This window comes from Cygnus atratus, chromosome 7 (genome assembly GCF_013377495.2).
Source record: "Cygnus atratus isolate AKBS03 ecotype Queensland, Australia chromosome 7, CAtr_DNAZoo_HiC_assembly, whole genome shotgun sequence".
In the NCBI taxonomy this organism is placed as follows: Eukaryota; Metazoa; Chordata; class Aves; order Anseriformes; family Anatidae; genus Cygnus; species Cygnus atratus.
Window position 1 is genome coordinate 24218749 of NC_066368.1, and position 17194 is coordinate 24235942.

The 17194-nt window shown below is 45.0% G+C and overlaps 1 protein-coding gene and 1 long non-coding RNA gene across 2 annotated transcripts in view; both read right to left on the reverse strand.

Annotated features, from left to right (window-relative positions):
• The window catches only part of IPMK (inositol polyphosphate multikinase), a 38170-nt gene extending 25999 nt beyond the window's left edge, over positions 1-12171 (reverse strand). Inside the window, exons 1-2 of the mRNA XM_035541065.2 lie at positions 11857-12171; positions 7453-7538 (exon numbers count right to left, since the gene is read on the reverse strand). Coding sequence (XP_035396958.1) covers positions 7453-7538; positions 11857-12028 — 258 coding nt within the window. The 5' untranslated portion in view covers positions 12029-12171. The remainder of the gene's footprint in view (positions 1-7452; positions 7539-11856) is intronic.
• Positions 12172-12741: 570 nt separating this feature from the next.
• LOC118245185 (uncharacterized) lies at positions 12742-14858 on the reverse strand. The gene is made up of 3 exons (XR_004777785.2): positions 14725-14858; positions 13623-13682; positions 12742-13534 (listed from the first exon to the last, which is right to left on the reverse strand). It is a non-coding gene; the product is annotated as an uncharacterized LOC118245185 (long non-coding RNA).
• Positions 14859-17194: the final 2336 nt, after the last annotated feature.

Below are 17194 nucleotides of genomic sequence, written 5' to 3' on the forward strand. Positions count from 1 at the left end.
TCCACCCAGTAGTTCCCTGCTAGCATCAAATTGCAATAATGGCCTTTGACTGCCTCCTTTTACAGTTTTTCTTAGATTTATTGAAGGGGACTGTAGATTATTGTGGCACACAATGTACAAGGAACACAGCAAACAGATGCTCAGCAGACTCTTTAGGGTAATTTTCTACCGCAGAGCGTGGCCCTCCCAAACTTGTTTTTGCTGCACAAAAATTTGCCACAAATTTAAGCCCTATTGTCCTGGTACAGCAGGCTTTAAGTCATTTAATAGTGACCTGAAGTACAGAAAAATCTGAGTGCTTATAGAACAGTAGAAGAACTCAGCAGATTACTAGACCTCATCCTTCATTCTCCTTAGACAACTCCTAATTTAAAAAATACACAAATACAAGCAGTAAGTATTTCACAATTTGGTCACAAAGTCATTTTCTTCTCATTAGCTGAGGAGTACTGCATGTCCTTCCCTTTATTACAATACTTCTGTCTAGGCTTGTGGTTTTAAGTACAGAGCACAAGACAGTTTCACCCACTGGTTTGGGAACTTCAATTTGCTCATATCCCCAACGCAACAAATCCGTCCTGAGCATTTTCTCAGCAGGAGGAACAATGACGAGGGCAGACAGGGAGTGTATCAGAACGCACTCACTATGTTTGCAAGCAGGCAACTTGTGTCACTGCAGTGCCACTACCTCTTCTGGAGATGCAGCAGATGTGGACGTCCCAGAACGAGACACAGCAAAAGCCAACATTTCAGGGTATCGAGCTACAGCTCTGGGCACAGGGGTACAGAAAGGTTCAGGCAAGGCATTGCATCCCCCATATGAGATGTTAAGAGAAGGGTGCATCCTATTTCTTGAAGCTTTGTCCATACAAGACAAACTCAGAACCTTAGCTGGAGACTTGATCACGGGATAAGGATATTTTAGTACACAATAGCAGCACTATGGCCATCATCCACTCCTTTTTCAGTCAAGAATAATCATCTAAATCAAGACTATAAAACCAGTTAGCTGAGTTTATAAAATAGGGTAATTCATCCTGAAGCAAGACATGCTTTCCCTCCCTGATCCCTGTTGTCTTCTGTCACTAGCACAGAACAGTTTACAGAACACAGGCTGCCTTATCGTGATTTGTGCTATATAGGCTGAAAGAGGGCTGAGCTTTATGAGTCAGTTCTTGCAACTCTGTGCAAAAGCTTCCAGGCCAAAACACATCTTTCAGGCTGCTGGCTTGATTTTATGCCATGGAGGGGGAGGGAAGTCACTAGAAGTCTTCTGCACTGCCTGAAGCTGCTCGAATACCAATTAAAATCAGATGATGCAAAAAGGAAAAAAAAAAAGAAAGCATCAAACTAATGAAAAGCTGTGGCACAAAAGCAACAACAGGTTATAGAGAATGAAATAAAATAAGGATAAAAGTATTGATAATGGTCCAAACAGGCATACTTTCTGCCCTTTTCTTCTCTGTACCCACAGGAACACAAGGAACGTTAATCTAAGTGGTAATTCTCTAACACACACGTTATCCTCTGGTCACAAAGTCAAAGACTAACTGTTGCAAGAGGGACAACACAAGCTGCACAAACAATTTTCATTCTGCCTCATGTACAGGTTGTAAAATGGGTAAGCTCTTTAGGGGAAAGAAAACAAAAAGACAGGTCATCACCCTACTGAAAGTTGCATTATAATGCATCCAACAAAAGTTCAGAAAAACAATCGTGCGGGCGACCATGCAACCATTACTTCCTAGCTTTCAAGCGCCTGACTCTCACCTAACGTAAATCTCTTTTACATGCTGGAGTTATTTGCGTCTCCTACATCCTGGCTTTGTTTTCCAGACATGTAACAAGAGCAAAAAACAATTTCTACTATCTACAGCGGTAACAGCTTCCTTGCATTCATATAATATGTCAGCAGGGCTCGAACCCTGAACTTTCCGAGTACTGCTAGAGGAGTTAACAGAGCCGTCAGTAATTGGCAATGGGAGAAGAACTGTTCTCCAGAAGGGCCAAATGACTAGCCCAATTATCTTTTCCCAATGCTACGTGGGGTGAATCAGCTCTCGGCTCCCAAGCACTCAGGCAGAGGTAGGAAGTTGCCAGAGCTGAGCTGGGACCGGGAGAACCCCGTCTGCCTTTTCACTCCAACCCCCAAAATCACAAACGTGCCCTCTGGGACAAGGGTATCTGAGAATCCGGGTAAGACTCACCTCACAACAGCCTTGGAAACGTTATTAGTATTGCAGGTATGCTATTTGGAGCCATGATTTGGCAACAACACGAGCACCAGCTATGACAATTCTGACATGCAGCCACTAGCAAAGAGGGAAAAAAAAATGCTAACTGTTGGAAGTTGTCCATGCTGCAAGAAATTTCTCAGATAGGACAGTTTTCGGCTGGCAGGATGAGGGGGGAAGGCGTACATCATGCACCCCAACCATCACGCAGTCACTGCAGGAGAGCAAAAGGGCAATTCAAGTAAAAGCTTATGAGGACATTTATTGATCTGTTAAGCATAAAATCCCAGTTTATTAGCTAGTGAATTACCAACCTTTAAAATGTCAATATGCCACGCTCAGAACAGGTACACGTACTAACAGAGGTTTACAGCCCCGTGAAGCAACTGCCAGAAATCAGAATTGAAAGTGCCATCATTCCAAATGGCCCACCAACCTTCTGTTGGCCTGCTGAATGTAAGAAGAGAAACCCTCCGCCTCTTCCTGCTAAACAGAGAGCTTGTAGGAAACTGTAGCTGGGAAGCCAGCTTCAACAACTGTAAATTCTCTTCCTTAGTTTTAAATATTTGCAGCCTAAGCTCTATCCTTTTGTGCCCACAAAAGCAGCTGCCCTATTTAAAGCATGACATTCCAGCTTCCTCCCCCTCTGCAGGGCACCAACAGGACAGTCGTTTCTGCAAAGCTACATTCTTGACGTGACAAATTAAGAAAACCCCTCTACTGAACAGGAGAGCTCTTAAATAGGAAGAGAGAGTTATGTTAGCACACGGTGCTCTTAGGTACAGCCTGGTATGGTTGAGACAAGCTCTGTACCCTGTAAAGCACAAAGGTTTTACCTCTTCCAGAGGCTGTGCTGACCTTTCTAAAGGATGCTTTTCTCACAGGTCCCAGCTCATCTGCCAGAAGAGATGACTGTAGGAGGGCTGATGGGCCTCTTCCCTCTCCTGACACTGCTGGATTGAATCAGACTGCTTCAGCATGTACACGTGTGCCCTGGCATAAGGCAGGATGAAGTTAAAAACCAAAATGGACTGAGAAGCAGTGTGCTTTTATGGATTTCTTAGTACGCACGTGTAGGCAGCCTACCATAAACACATACTGCCTTGCAGCAATTTATTTTCTTTAATGGAAATATAATATATACATAATGTATTAGACGGCATTTTCAAACATCACTATTTTCATGTTTCCACATCCCTGCTCCCTCCTGAACCTCCTTTAAAAGCAGTCCTTCACGGTGTCTCCGCCTATACGTCCTCACCGAGTATTTCCATTAGATGGAAACAACTGATCATCGGCGTAGATAGTCCTTAAAAAACCACAACCCTTCTACATCAACTCCTTTTCCTGCTCTTGCTGCTCATATCTACTGAAAACAAAGTATTTTGTAGCTATTCAAGGTTTAAAAAGTCCAACTTTTTAATCAGATAAGGGTATCAGAAGACCTGGTAGAACACTTCACGGTTACACAGCCTGTGTTTATACCAAGTTCATGCCCTCAGGTTTAGGAAGGGAGTTTGCAGAAACAAAACTAAAACATTATTATTTTAATTTGATAACTATTCATATTTACAGAATCAATAGAGAGGGGACGTTACCACTGGGAAGTCACACTCCAACACTAAGTTAAGCTCACTACACATAGCAAGTTATTAACAATGGCTACAAACACCTTATTATTCCACTCCATTTTATCATAGAAGCAATTCATGATAACCTTGTTATGCTCCATTTTTTCTGCTCCCTTATAACAGAGAATCGTAGGAAGCCTTTCTCGCATCAGTAGAGGATGTCACATGCTGTTGTAGTGGTAAAACAATCTTGTAAGGAAGAAGCCCAGTATTTAGAAGTTTGCCTTTTTTTCTTTTTTTTTTTCTTTTTTTTTTTTTTTTTTTATAAACTGCTAAACTGAAGGTATTCTATCTGGAAAATAGAAAAGTGAGCTAACGACAGTCTGAGTAGGAATTGCTAGGGAGATTTTCCAGTTTTCCTCTTGGATAGAGACCTGTGAAATTCTCCAAAACTTCCAGTTGCCACCTACTTCTGAGCGGGCTGACACACGGATCATAGTTTCAGATCGCCGTGAGTATTTTGCACTACAGTGTCTCGCTTACGTTTTCTGCCATTTCTGACACTGCAGGTAGCCCGCTTTGTCTGGGCTCTACCAGTCAGCACCCTACTTTGTGCTCTGTAGGAAACACCCATCATTTGCCCACGATAGGGGAGCAAATTTCTGGTGACTTGCTCACGCAGGCTACGGCCCTCTGTCTCGTTCACAAGACAGCCAGCAGAAGGCTAATCCAGCAGTTCGGAACATCTTGTCCAGATAAAGACAGTATCTACCTGATATGAGCCTGTTATCAGGTTAAAATTATCAGGGCCATAATTCAAACTTGTCTGCTGTCATGACACACCCCCTGCAACCTTCAGCCCATGAGCACTCACCAGCACGCTGCCAGTCACTGCTGGTTATTGAAGACACTTCTGCCTCAGACCTGCAATAGCTGCTCTCCGGCTGACACGTGCAGAAACCAAGACATACACATCTTCCTGCTACCATGAACTACATTGGCACTCAGCTGCTTCAGCTGAGGAGCTTTGCCTTACCCCTAAGTGAAGAAGGTCTTGTTTCTTGCCCAGGTAAGGAATAACTGGTAATATCTATACATGCAAAATAGTTAAAAGCGCTTATGAAGACATAGATGCAGGAATGAAAAAAACATCTTGATTAACCTGCATACACTAAGGGGCCACCTCTGGTTTGATCTTAACAACACACTTGCTGTCTAGTCCTGGCTGAGTGACAGTCTGGGATTCCTCAGTCTTCACACACTTCATGGTGTAATAGATACAACCGATGAAGGCTCCATCAGAGAAGACCCTACAAACAGCCTTCAGATCCACTCCAGCTTTGTCCTCGCAGAATACGCCAACTCTTGTTGCTCATCTGCACCAAAAATCTTTCCAGGATCCAGAAAGATTTAGTCTTCTGCCTCAAAACTACTTCTATCCCACCTGCATCCAGAAGACAGCCCTATCGTACATCTATCTAGAAGCACCGTTGCTGGATTTCTGCACTATTTCTCATCACCTTCTCTTCCTGACTGCCTTGTAAACAACCCCTCGTCTCAAGGAGCAGTAAAATTCTCCTTTCCCTGTTCTCTGGAGGTTCATTAGCCTATCCCAAGGTGCTATGTCTCTTTGTAGATCAGAAGATGCAGTGAGCTCAGTCACCAAAATGGGGCAGTCTTGCTGTTGTTCCCACTGCTTATCAGTTTAATCGCTCAACTGACAAAAGGCTTCCAACCTGAGGAAGTGTTGCTGACTTTTTAGTAAGTCAACAGAGTTCCCCCATGTCTGAGAAGCACCAGCACAGCACAAGGTGAATGGCAATAGGGGAAGAAAGGCCCTTCCCTCTTGGCAGCGATGAGCTATTGCCTCAGCTCAAGCTCTCCGCGAAACTGCGTACCTTTCGATGAACCTCACAACCTGCAGTAATCCTCGCCTTGTAACAAACGTATGGGGTGCTTAGGTGTCTATACCTGCATCATGTGATTCCTGCCTGTGAGCAAACATGATAGCAGTTAATCATTGAAGAGCAACAAAACCCTAAGACCTTTCTCCTGTACTTTCACCTATCCAGGTACGTGCATTTTCTCCCTCTCCCTTCTGCCACAAAAAGGCAGTCTAGTCCCCACACAAGTAATTGCTATACAGCTTTCCCCTTCTCCATAATTCTTCAGGAATGGCCAAGCCCCTTTTTTCCCAAATGGCTTGTAACCAACAAAAATTCAGCATCAAGAGCAACTTGGCAAGGCCCCAGCAGATATCATTGGAGTTTGCGTTGTTGCTCTTGGTACAATCAAGACCTGCCTTCTTCCACTGCGACAGGGTCTAGTCACAAGGGCACTGACACAGATGATTTCGCCCACGGTCTTGCTCACAGCTTTTCACATGAGTCTAAGCAGCAGGCAAAGCGATAAACTTGTGAAAAGTTAACATCTACGCAACGTCCAAACTTACACCTCTTACCCTCTGGCTTTAGACAGTAGGAGTACGTTACTGTACTCGAGGAGTTCCCAGAAGAGCAAGTAACCTGGTACTCAAAGGAGTCTGTTCAAGCTTTCTCTTCTAGTGAAGAGATACTGCTCAGCCTGGGTTGTATCATTCTTAACCTCACCTAAACGACAGCCCCTGTGAAACCTCAGAGAAATATTTACTTTTGGGTTTAACTGGCTCCCGCTGAGCTCCTACTAACTCAAGAGCTGCTGTTTTGTCTAGCAGTCCTATCATGAGAATTATCGAGCAATGCTAGTATGCAAACACATTGTTAGCTTGGAGTTCGTTGTTTAGTCAGTGTTACGTGACACATTTCTGCAAAATATGCAACATCTTTCGGTAGATTAAATTAATACTTTTCAAATAAACCCAAATAACAACAACAAAAGAGTCTCAAGACTCCTCTTCCATCCTGCATGAAGATTTCTGCAGTACTTAGTAAGCCACGGAAAGGGATAACAGATCAAGATGATATGGAAAAGCATGTGGCAGACTATGATGGGCAGGTGGCCATTAAGGGAAAGAGACCCCCAAAACAGTTTACCTTCAAGTAAGAACCATCGACAGCCTTCCTGATTTGTGCTATTCCAGTGACCGATAAATCGAACTGGAGATGAGCAATGAGTTTGGTTCACAAAGAAAATACAACAAACAAAAGTTAAAACTGGAGAACTGCACTTTTTATTGATGTTTTAAAGGAGCTGAGTTTTAACACAGTGAACACAGCAATACTTCTAGCAATAAACCACACTATATGGATGTGTAATACACTAAGTTTTACAAGCAACTGATTCTGAGATGCTCACCAACGTGAGAAAGAAAACTGATGGGATCACACATGCCACCCTTTACTCACAGATGGACATCACACGAGGCTTTCCAATAAAACCTTAGATGTTGTGTAAACCCTCCTGTCCTGGGATCAAATAATCAAGCCTAAATCCTGCGAGTGAAGTAGGCCTGGCACGGGGACAGATACTCAAGGAGGAGACAGTTCTAGACAGCTTGCAGATACTGGGACAAGACTGTCAGTGACGTACCATTCAGATATTCACCTTACACCTTTACAACGGCGACAATAATGATATACTGTGACGTGAATACCAGCCATCACTCCACCTTTAGCGAGGCGGCTCCCTCTGCTATGCAGGACCCTCACCTTGTTGTAGAACTCCTGCTCCCTGGGACCTCGAGGTGGTGGCTGCAGCTGCTTCAGGACAGTCCCATCTGGATGCTGCAGTATACCTAGAAGAGAAGCATTTCCTTCAGGGCCAAGTTTTAAGAGAGAACTTTTATTTTTTTCAAAAATAGAAAATACACATCAGGGACAGCCTATTTGTTCAGTTCTACTGTTTTCAGTACACGCACAGTAGAGGAGAACTTGGCAGCTCCTATACAAAATCCTTAGCAGAGGTTTGCTTGCTTTTTTTCAACCCATCGGATGAATTCCCGGGTCTAGTTCTGCTCAAGGCCAACACAGCACTGGGATTTGACGTGAAAAGTTCCACCCAAAAAAACACGTTCATTTCACTATGGAAGATTACATAGACACTCCCTTTTTAAATAACTGATAAGTTGTTTTTCCAACAGTGTTAAGAAGCTGAAGTTAAAGGATGTGTTTAACACTTTTTTCACAAGCTAAAGTAGAAATATATGGCCTGCAGACATATTTCTATACAAGCTGCATCGAAAGAGCACTTCTGTATTGCTAGAGGTAGCACCCTTATAGCACTCCATGCTAATGATATACTGCTATTTGTATCACACATAATTATAACACAATGTAGAGTTTCATCTCAGCTGGCAACCACTTTCATTGTGACCCCCAAAAAGCAAAATATCCTCCCCAAACAGCCTTAGTGACTCTGCAGTCAGCAGTATTGCTGAGTAGCCGCATGAGAAACTCTCCTTAATATCTGAGGGTACTCAAAAGATGGATATGGACAGCAATGGAGAAAAGTAATTGCATCTCTGTGAACCATGCTCTAAGTTTCAAATCACCAGTTACAAGGGAAAAGGAAAAAAAACAACACTTCCAGAACATAAATTTTCTCCTTGGATTTATTCATAGTTTTTCATATGGTAATTTATTTTGTTTAAAAGGAAGACAAAAATATGTCAGCTGTATCCAAAATACGTTCCATCTTCAGCTTACCACTTGAGGAGAAGCAGCAGACCAAGCCAGGAACTTTGTGACCCAAAAACAGTTGTAACAGCAATTGTGTTTTCACCTTTTGGAAAGCATAATCTCTGAATGGGCTCTGTTGTGCAGACTTGGAAACTAAACAAAACCTTTAAAGCCCGACATACTTACTGTAAAACAACCACCAAACTTTGTGAAGTTGTTGGCTGTGCCAACAAAGAAAGAGTGGTTAAAAATTTGTGTAAAACAATTCTCAAGTCAAGCTGCTTGCTAAAAGCTGGATTTTTTTTTTTTACACTTTCCAGACTAGATAAAAATATTACCGAGCCATGCCAACTACCACATCTTCAAGACACAACAGCTTCCCCCTGCCCTCCCTGTACCCTTTTACATGTGCTGGAAAGCACTTAGCAGAGTGCACAAAGCTTCTGAATGATATGTTTTGAATGAATTACTAGCAATCACAACATTAAAGAAGGTTTTATAGCACTCCTTAAAGCCTGCATGTTGGCACTGGTGATAAGACAAGCGGACAGCCTACAAGGTACAAAGACCAGGCAAACATTCCTACAGGTAGAACCCATATGCTACTAGGCTGAAACCTGGGCTTTCACGACAAGTTTCAGTAAGTACTTTCCACCAGAACACCACACTGTGGATCAAGATGGATGACAAGATTTATTATTTGAAGAGCCTGATGTTGTCTGAATCCCCTCATACTCTGTATTTCTTGACAGAACAGAGCACCTACCCTACATCTGTGACAAAGGCAGGCTGGAAACCAAGGACTCGTGTTTTAGCACTCACCATAAAGATGAACACTCCATAAGCTTCTCCTGATCTACCACATGAGATACCATCACCTGCAGATCATACTAACATTAGAACATTCGTCATGGCTTTGTTTCAGGATTCCTGCTTTTTTTTTTTTTCCTGCATGCACAGGGAGAGTCTTTGTTTTAATAAGCGAATTAGCAATTTAGTGTTTCTGAATAAGCAGCAGAACCATACCAAAATTAAAATTCTGAAATATCTCAAAAACGTTTATCTGTGGCTTTGCATGCAAAGTTTGCTAGCATACTGAAGCTCTTATCTACAGCAAACATAACCAATATAGATGTATGTGCGTTTTAAAAAAAATTTAATCCACATGCTTCACCCATTTTGCACAAACACACTGTAAAAAGTAGTGTATCTCCTCAGCTCCTGCGTCTTTCTACCTGCCCATAGAGAAAAGCCACAACCCAAGGCCACAACCTTACTACACGATTTACTGTCTTTGGGGGAAAGCGCTATTGAACAGAGCATTCACCAAAAGGTCAAACCCAACGCCCAAATGCCAGAGTGATACGTGTCCGTGCAAGGAGACTGCTAGAGCCCTGTCTTCGCACAGCAGTGACAGCCACAGGAAGCAAAGGGAAAAGGGAAAGGTTATTAGAAAGGAAGAAAAGCTGGTGACAAAGACATTTTAATGTGCACTTTAACAAAAAAAAAAAAAATTACTTCAAGTCCTTTCTATGTCTGTATGTGGGCACAGAAGGGAAGTCAAGCCCAGAGGACAGCAGCGACATGCAGGAGGAAGCTTGGCAGAACAAGGAAGGTTCTGAGCTTGAATCAGCAGACAGCTCAGACACTAACACCAGCAGGGTACATCCTTCAAGGTGCATTTGCTATGTTTTGTGCATAGTGACAGAGGCATCCACATAAAAAGAACTACTGCTTTTATAATTTTAGGCTTTTAAAATGCTCAAGGTTTAATGAGGTAGGAAAGGGTAGAACGGAAAACAGCAGGAAGGGTAACTACTGTGGGAAAATGCAGAAAATGCAATGGAGAAGGTACAAGACATGCTGGTCTCCTTACACAGACTTAAAATTATCACAGATTTTGGCGCACATATTGTCTGTGATATTCCTTACCAGAGCTATTAGTAACTACATATATCCACACATCCGGCCACTCGCTTCATAACAAAGACACCATGGCGAGCAGCGCTGCAGAATTTTACATGACCCTGTATCTTTAGCATCTCAACTGCCTGTACTCCTACAAACAATATCTGTAAAGAAATAAAATGAGAAGATTCAGTTACAAAAATTATAGAATTGTGAGTACCACAGAGCAGCTTCGGTCTTCACTTAAAGGTAAAACTCAAGTTTCTAAGAGGAGATCAACAGTGGCAGTACCCCTTGCAAGTAAATGTTAGTTCCGCTCCTTCGATCTAATGGATCTGGCATTACCTAATCCGTTTGATCAGCACCCACAAGAGAGATGGTGTATCACCCAGGTGACAAAGATTCAGTTGATGGAACTCTGATAACAACTGACGTGCCAAAGGTGAGACTCTCCCTGAAGGTGAGCCTTTCTTGCCTGACCCCACCCCATATTACAAAACACGAGCAACGAGACCGACGTACAGCTCCAGGGACCCAACGTGCCCCCTCGACGTTTTATTGCCTCAGTGGCAGCAGGGACAGCAGGTGAGAATTACTCTGCTGTGGAGATAATCAGCAGCAAGACATGCCATGAACATGAGCTACAGATAAGACAAACTCACAGTGCCATTAGTGTTGCAATTCCATCTACTGATGGCTGAAGGGGTTATGAGGTTCAGTCTTTGGCCTGTTCAGCAGGGGCAGCTCCTACAGACAGGGTTCAAAGGCAACGTAACAGTACGTACTCCTTACAGCTATTCTAGAAGGTCACCATGAAAACTGAATGGATGTGTACCTCACGCTTGGCTCAGAGGCAGGCATTATACCAAATATGATGACTTGGAAGGGTCATAATAACAACCTTTAGCAATGTTAGCTTTACTGAGGCCACTCGCAAAGCACTGACCGCTGCCTACACTGAAAGGAACCTTTATCAGAAGACCTCAGTCCTCAACCTGAAATTAAAATAAAAATTAAAGGCTGGGGGGAGGAGCTTCAAGAATGCTACATCCTCACCATAAGGAGGTAGAGGATCTTTACAATCTCTTCACACACTCCCAGTCCTACACCAATATCATTCGACATTATTAGCTGATGTTTTGGGCTTGCTCCTGTCATCAGATAAGCAAGCAACTACGAAGTTATCCCTTCTCTTCTAAACCTACAACAGGCACTTGCAGAGCAGCGTCTGGAAGCAGGTAAACGCCTCTGGTCCTCATCCACACGGGAACCACCTCAGCCACAGCACCCTCGGGGGCACACACCCAGCCTCCCAGCATGCCGCCACCTCAGTCTCCCCCTTTGAGGCGGCTGCGGAGGCGAAGCCGAGCCAGGGGCGGCTGGCAGGAGCCCGGCGAGCCCGCCTTCCCCTCAGCACCGCCGTGCAGCCGCTTCCCCGGTTATACAACGGCTCCCGTCCCCTCCCCGGGCCGGGGGCCGCCACCTCGGTCCCCCCTCCGCCTCCCGTCCCGGCCGGCCGCCGCTCACCGCCTTTATCCTTGCCGTACATGTGCCCGGCCACCTGGTGCGACAGCGGCACGCAGCCGTTCAGCCCCCGCCGCCGCCCGCCGCCCTCCACAGCCGCCGCCGGGCCCGGGGCGGCGCCGAGCGGCGGCTGGGCCTCGGCCTCCTCCGCTGGCCGCGGGGGCTCGGTGGCCATTTCCCCGGGGACGATGGCGGTGGCGGCGGCCGGGCCTCAGCGGGCGCTGCGTGGCGGGGCGAGGGCCCGCGGCTCCATCACCCCGCAGCCCGCCGCGCCGCACCGCGCCGCCCACCCCCAGCGCTGAGGCAGCGAGCGGCCCCGGCGCCGCCCCGCTCCGCCCCGGCCCCGCCACCCCGCTCCGCCCCGGCCCGGGGCCGCCAGGGGTCGCCGCCGTGTGGTGCTGGCGGCCGGGGGAGGCCCCGGGGCCCGGTTCCCCATCAGGGGTTGCTGGCGGCCGGCCCCGCCGCGGCCCCGGGCGCTGAGGAGTTTGTTGTCTGCCCCTCGGAGCAGCGGTGACAGAACGGAGCGCACAAAGAGTATCAGGCCTCTCAAGTGGATAAGGGCCTTTAAAATGGCTTATCGAGCGCAGAACTGCTTGTCTCCGAGTTGAGCCGGGCGCACCTGGCCTCACACCAGATCAGGACTGGCTAAGGGATTAATGTCTAATCTGAATTTTGCCCCCAAGGGGAAGGTGAAGCCCTGAGTTTGCTCACAGCACCCCGCAGCCTGAGACCGTATTACCACTTGTTTCACTAGGGCATGTATCAGCCCTATTTGCCACCCTGCAATTCCTGCTTTTCCTTCTCACATTCCTTTCCTTATAAAATAAAATGAACTCTGCAAATACCAGTCCTGCACTTTTTATAGAATCATTAAGGTTGGAAAAGACCTTCAAGATCATTAGGTCCAACCATCACCCTACTACCAATGTCAATTTTTACTACCAATGTCGATTTTGGTGCCATATCCATCAGTATCAAGTCATGTTTAGCATTAGTAGGACATAGGAATGGGAAAACAAGATGGAAAATGAAGCTGTATCCATCTGTATCTTGTTTAGCATTAGTAGGAGACACAAATGGGAAAACAAGGCCAGAGATGGAAAATGAATCATAACAGATATACGGCATTCCCACATATTTTATAAAAATTGGCAGATGTACGGAGGAAATCAGCACAGGTGTTAGAGGAAGGGTGGCACGGTGAGCTCAGGTATTATGTGCACCCTCTTCCTCATCCCGTGGCTGGGAGATGTGACAGGTGGCTGCTAGACCTTCATGGTTATTGAGGGGATTTACTGGGGAAATTACAGTGTCGGAGGAACGGAAAAGTCACAGGGGAAATGAGGTTATTGGTGTAGGGTGAGTGAGAGGAAAGAGGATGGAGTATAGATTTGTGAAAATCCAGTTTCATTAGTCCCATGGAACAACTTGTTTCACTGACTTAATTGACTAAAAAAGCAGGATCCTTTCTGAAGGAGCAAAACTTGACAGGAAAGTTACATTTCTCCCTCCTAAATGTCCGGTTCTCATCAGGTAGTAGTGTCCAGCCATAAAGACAAGGAGTCGGATGGTTGCAAGTGCAAACTCCCATCTTCACTTCCCCAACGCTGGATTTTTCCACAGGGATGCTGACGCAGGAGAGAAACTCCACAGCTTGGTCAGCCCTTGCACCAAAAAATTACTGTGAAAAAAAAGCACAAGAGGTACATGTCTGGCGGAAAGAACACCCCCGGTCTCGGCAGCAGCTGCCATAAGGTTCGGATGCCGACCTGAGCCTCCAGAAAGATTTCTTCCCTGCAGAGGTGTGAGACACTTTGGCTGATCAGGATCTAAATGTACAGAGAAAAACACAGATGTCATTTCAGACTTGAACCAGCGCCATCTACCTGAGCTTGAAATCTTATTGGAAAAAAAAGAGCATTAAAAGGCTAAAAAATTGAAATTGAAAAGCTCTTCAAATACCTAGTCCTGAACAAATAGTTTCTAGATATCCTTAGAGCTAACAGAAGTGGACCTGGAGGGGATTGAAAGAAATACAAAAGCATGAGTAATTGGAATAAGTAAACATGGACTATTTCCTTTTTCCTGGTATTTGCTTTAGTCAGATTTATGCATATAGAAATCAAGTGACGTGGGACTCTATCTTTCTCTCACTCATTCCACCCTCACGCTTCTGCACATGGAGTTCACTAATCTTATCTGGGAGCTTATCCTAAAATAAAACAAGTGAAACCGAGAGAGTACCGGAAAAGATAAATAACGAATTTCTCCAGAGTGTGATTTTGTAAGAGCTTGCGTCGAAAGCTGAACCGACCAGCAAGATTCCCAAGGAAACTTCTCGGCTCAGGGCTGTGCAATTGCACTCAAAGAGAAAGCGAAAGGGGCTGCAAACAGCTCCTACAGAACGGGCAGGCAATTGGGAATCCACCACCAACCAAATGCTTTTGGCGAAAATATGCTTAATTCTGGATTACTCCTTCTCTCTTCTGCTGAAAAACAATTTTACCTCAGTCAGCCTGACCAAAACGTAAATACCACTGATGCCTAGAAAGTGTTATGCATGCATTTATTTTGCAGAAACTGCTGCACACTGCAAGAGGGTGTCTTGCCAGCAGGCTGCAAAGCTCCCCCAAACTGAGTAAGGATTACCAGAGAATCACTTTCTGCTGAAATAAAGCCCTTTTTCAAAGAGAACAGCTAGTTAATAACTAACCGCAAGACACACGGTAGTTTAGTACAGGAAATAAGCTCACACTTCAGTGGAAGAGCAGGGGGACATTAGGTAAACACTTTAGAGCAGCTGGATTTTGGCCAAAATGCTCGTGCTCTAGAGGTGTGCTGACAAGGGGCACTGCCAGGTTTTTCACCAACCCTTAGCGTGTTTCAGTGCTGCTTGTCCTCCGTTTTGCCAGAAACACCGCTCCTCTGCCAGGGACCCGTCTTCGTGGCGGGGTCTGAGTGAGAGAAGCGAATCCTGCTGCCCACAGAGCCACTTCCTGCAGCACACGGCCGCGCTTGCGTAGCTTCTGGCCACCAAGTAGATTGCAGCAGAGGTGACAAGGACCGAATACGCGGTCCTGATAAGAAATGTTAATCAACAAAACCAGCACTTCTGTGGACAGACGAGAGCATCTGCAGTGGTGCTTCTGCGAGCATCCTGCTCATATGGTGTACGGTAGAAATTGCAGCAGTGTGAAGGTTGTAGCCACGTTGCTTTCTTCTCTCCATTCCACAGCAGAGGCACTGCTATATCACACCCTCTTAAAATAGCTTGAGGTTTTTAATTGTTTAGTAAATTCACAGTAGTTCTATGCTTTTTTGTTCTAAAATCTCAGTTACCTTCACCTGTTGTAGCTCTAAAGCTCACTGCGCTATCCCATTTTCTTTCCCAGCCATTGCCTTTTCACTTAAGCATCGGGTCCCACAACAGGAGCCTCTCTGATTAATATTTTACTTGGCCGTGACTGATGCAACCTCTCTGACATTACTCTCCGCCCTAGCAACCAGGTACGCCTGGGGTTTTCCAGTGTGAAAACAGAGCGACATTGTCAAACAACAACCTACACTCTCCAGAGATAATACAGAACCTTTAAAAAATTTATTTTGAGGTTAATTCGTTGTGCATTTTCCAGATCACCTCTTCTACAAACTGAGCTGCAGCTTTACATTTTGGAAGTCTGTTTTGTATTAGAAAGCTACAAGGGCAGTAAAGATAGGAGGCTAATTTCAATAGTTTCTTTCTTCCTCAAAGTTAGTGGACTTTTTTTTTTTATGTATCATTAAATAAACCAAGCACTGGATTTGGAGGAAAGGTTCATTTTTGGACTGAAAGGAGGTTAAAGGCCAGGCAGCAAATAGAAGGGTGGAGAGGAGGCAGCAGAGGGTGGGTACCGAGATCAGTTTTATTCATCATCTTCATTCATGACCTGCAGAAGGAAGTGTGCACGAAATCGTCAGGTCTGCGGATGCTCCTGACCTCGGGGCAGTCCAATGAAAGGCACAACGTTGGCACAGGAGCTTCTGCGTGGATCAGCCTAAGATAACACACGTAAAGGAAAATAATCCACGCCAAAGCTGAACCTGGAACTGGCTGTCACTGCCCAGGAAAGAGATCCTCAAGTCACTGTTGACAGTTGTCTGAGATCATCAGCTCAGCATGCATCTGCAGCCAAAACCAGCCAACAAAATGTTGGGCAACATCAGGAAGAGCGTTGAGAAAGACAAAAGGCATCATTGAGCTGCTTTGCATAGCCCCAGCATGCCGTGTACCAAGTCCGGCTTGCATGCCTGGTCTCTTGTGGAGGATAGAACGTACCATTACTTAATCAATGCAGAAGATGGAATTACACCGTGATTTGTGGAAACTTGGTTTTACTGCCTCCAGACCCAGAAAACAGCCAGGAGAGATGTGTAACTTTGACATCTTGGGGCAACAAGTTACACTTAGTTCTGAAACAGTGGCATGAGAGCAATGTCTTTAGTACTGTCACCTGGTCTTGTAGATTGCAGGTAGCTAAAGACTACTCCCTTTGCCTTTCTAAACAAAGATTTTATGAGTACAGTCTTGTATCTCTACCAGAGCATTGCTCAGGTTTTACAAATGCATGATGGCATTTTACCAGTCACATCCTAATGCTTTAAGATGACCCTGGTTCTTGGTTTAAGATGATTAACATGCCAAGAGGTTTATTTAAAATGCCTCTTTGTCTTTCCCTAGAGGCCAGTTACATTGCCTCCATGTGCTGTAAAATTAAACACCTATTTATTGACTAAACCCACTGCCAAGTGGCATTTAAAAAATAGGTCTCTTCTACTAAACGGTATTTTTTGCCTGAACTTTGTCTGCAAAGCAAAAGAATTTCAACCCTTAAAAAGTAATTTAACCTGCACAGATGTTGGAGCCAAGAAGAGACGGAAAGAGCAAGATCACATTGTTTAAAAAGAGCAACAAATTCAATAATTACTGAAGCGTAAGTCAGTTCTGGCCGTTGTTTTGGTACTCAAGTCTAGAGCAAGAGTCCTGGCTGTGAACAGACAGTGCGTCTTGACCACGTTTTATCCATGTATGGTTATATTTGCCAGCTGCAGAAAAGTATTTGAGAAAAGTTACACAGTCAGTGACCTTATCATTCATTTTGCTGCGTTCCTGTTGCCAGCTGACTTGACTGAACAGCGCAAACATTCCAGCTACTGAGCGGATCTTTGCAGAATGCTGAATTTTGAATGCTTCACACATCGGAGCTGTAATTTCTGGTGTGCTCAGGAAGCTCCACTTCTACGCACAGGCTTCTCCTGGAGAGCAGAAGGCACTTTTTTTGGGGGTGTGTGTATAAATGTGTCC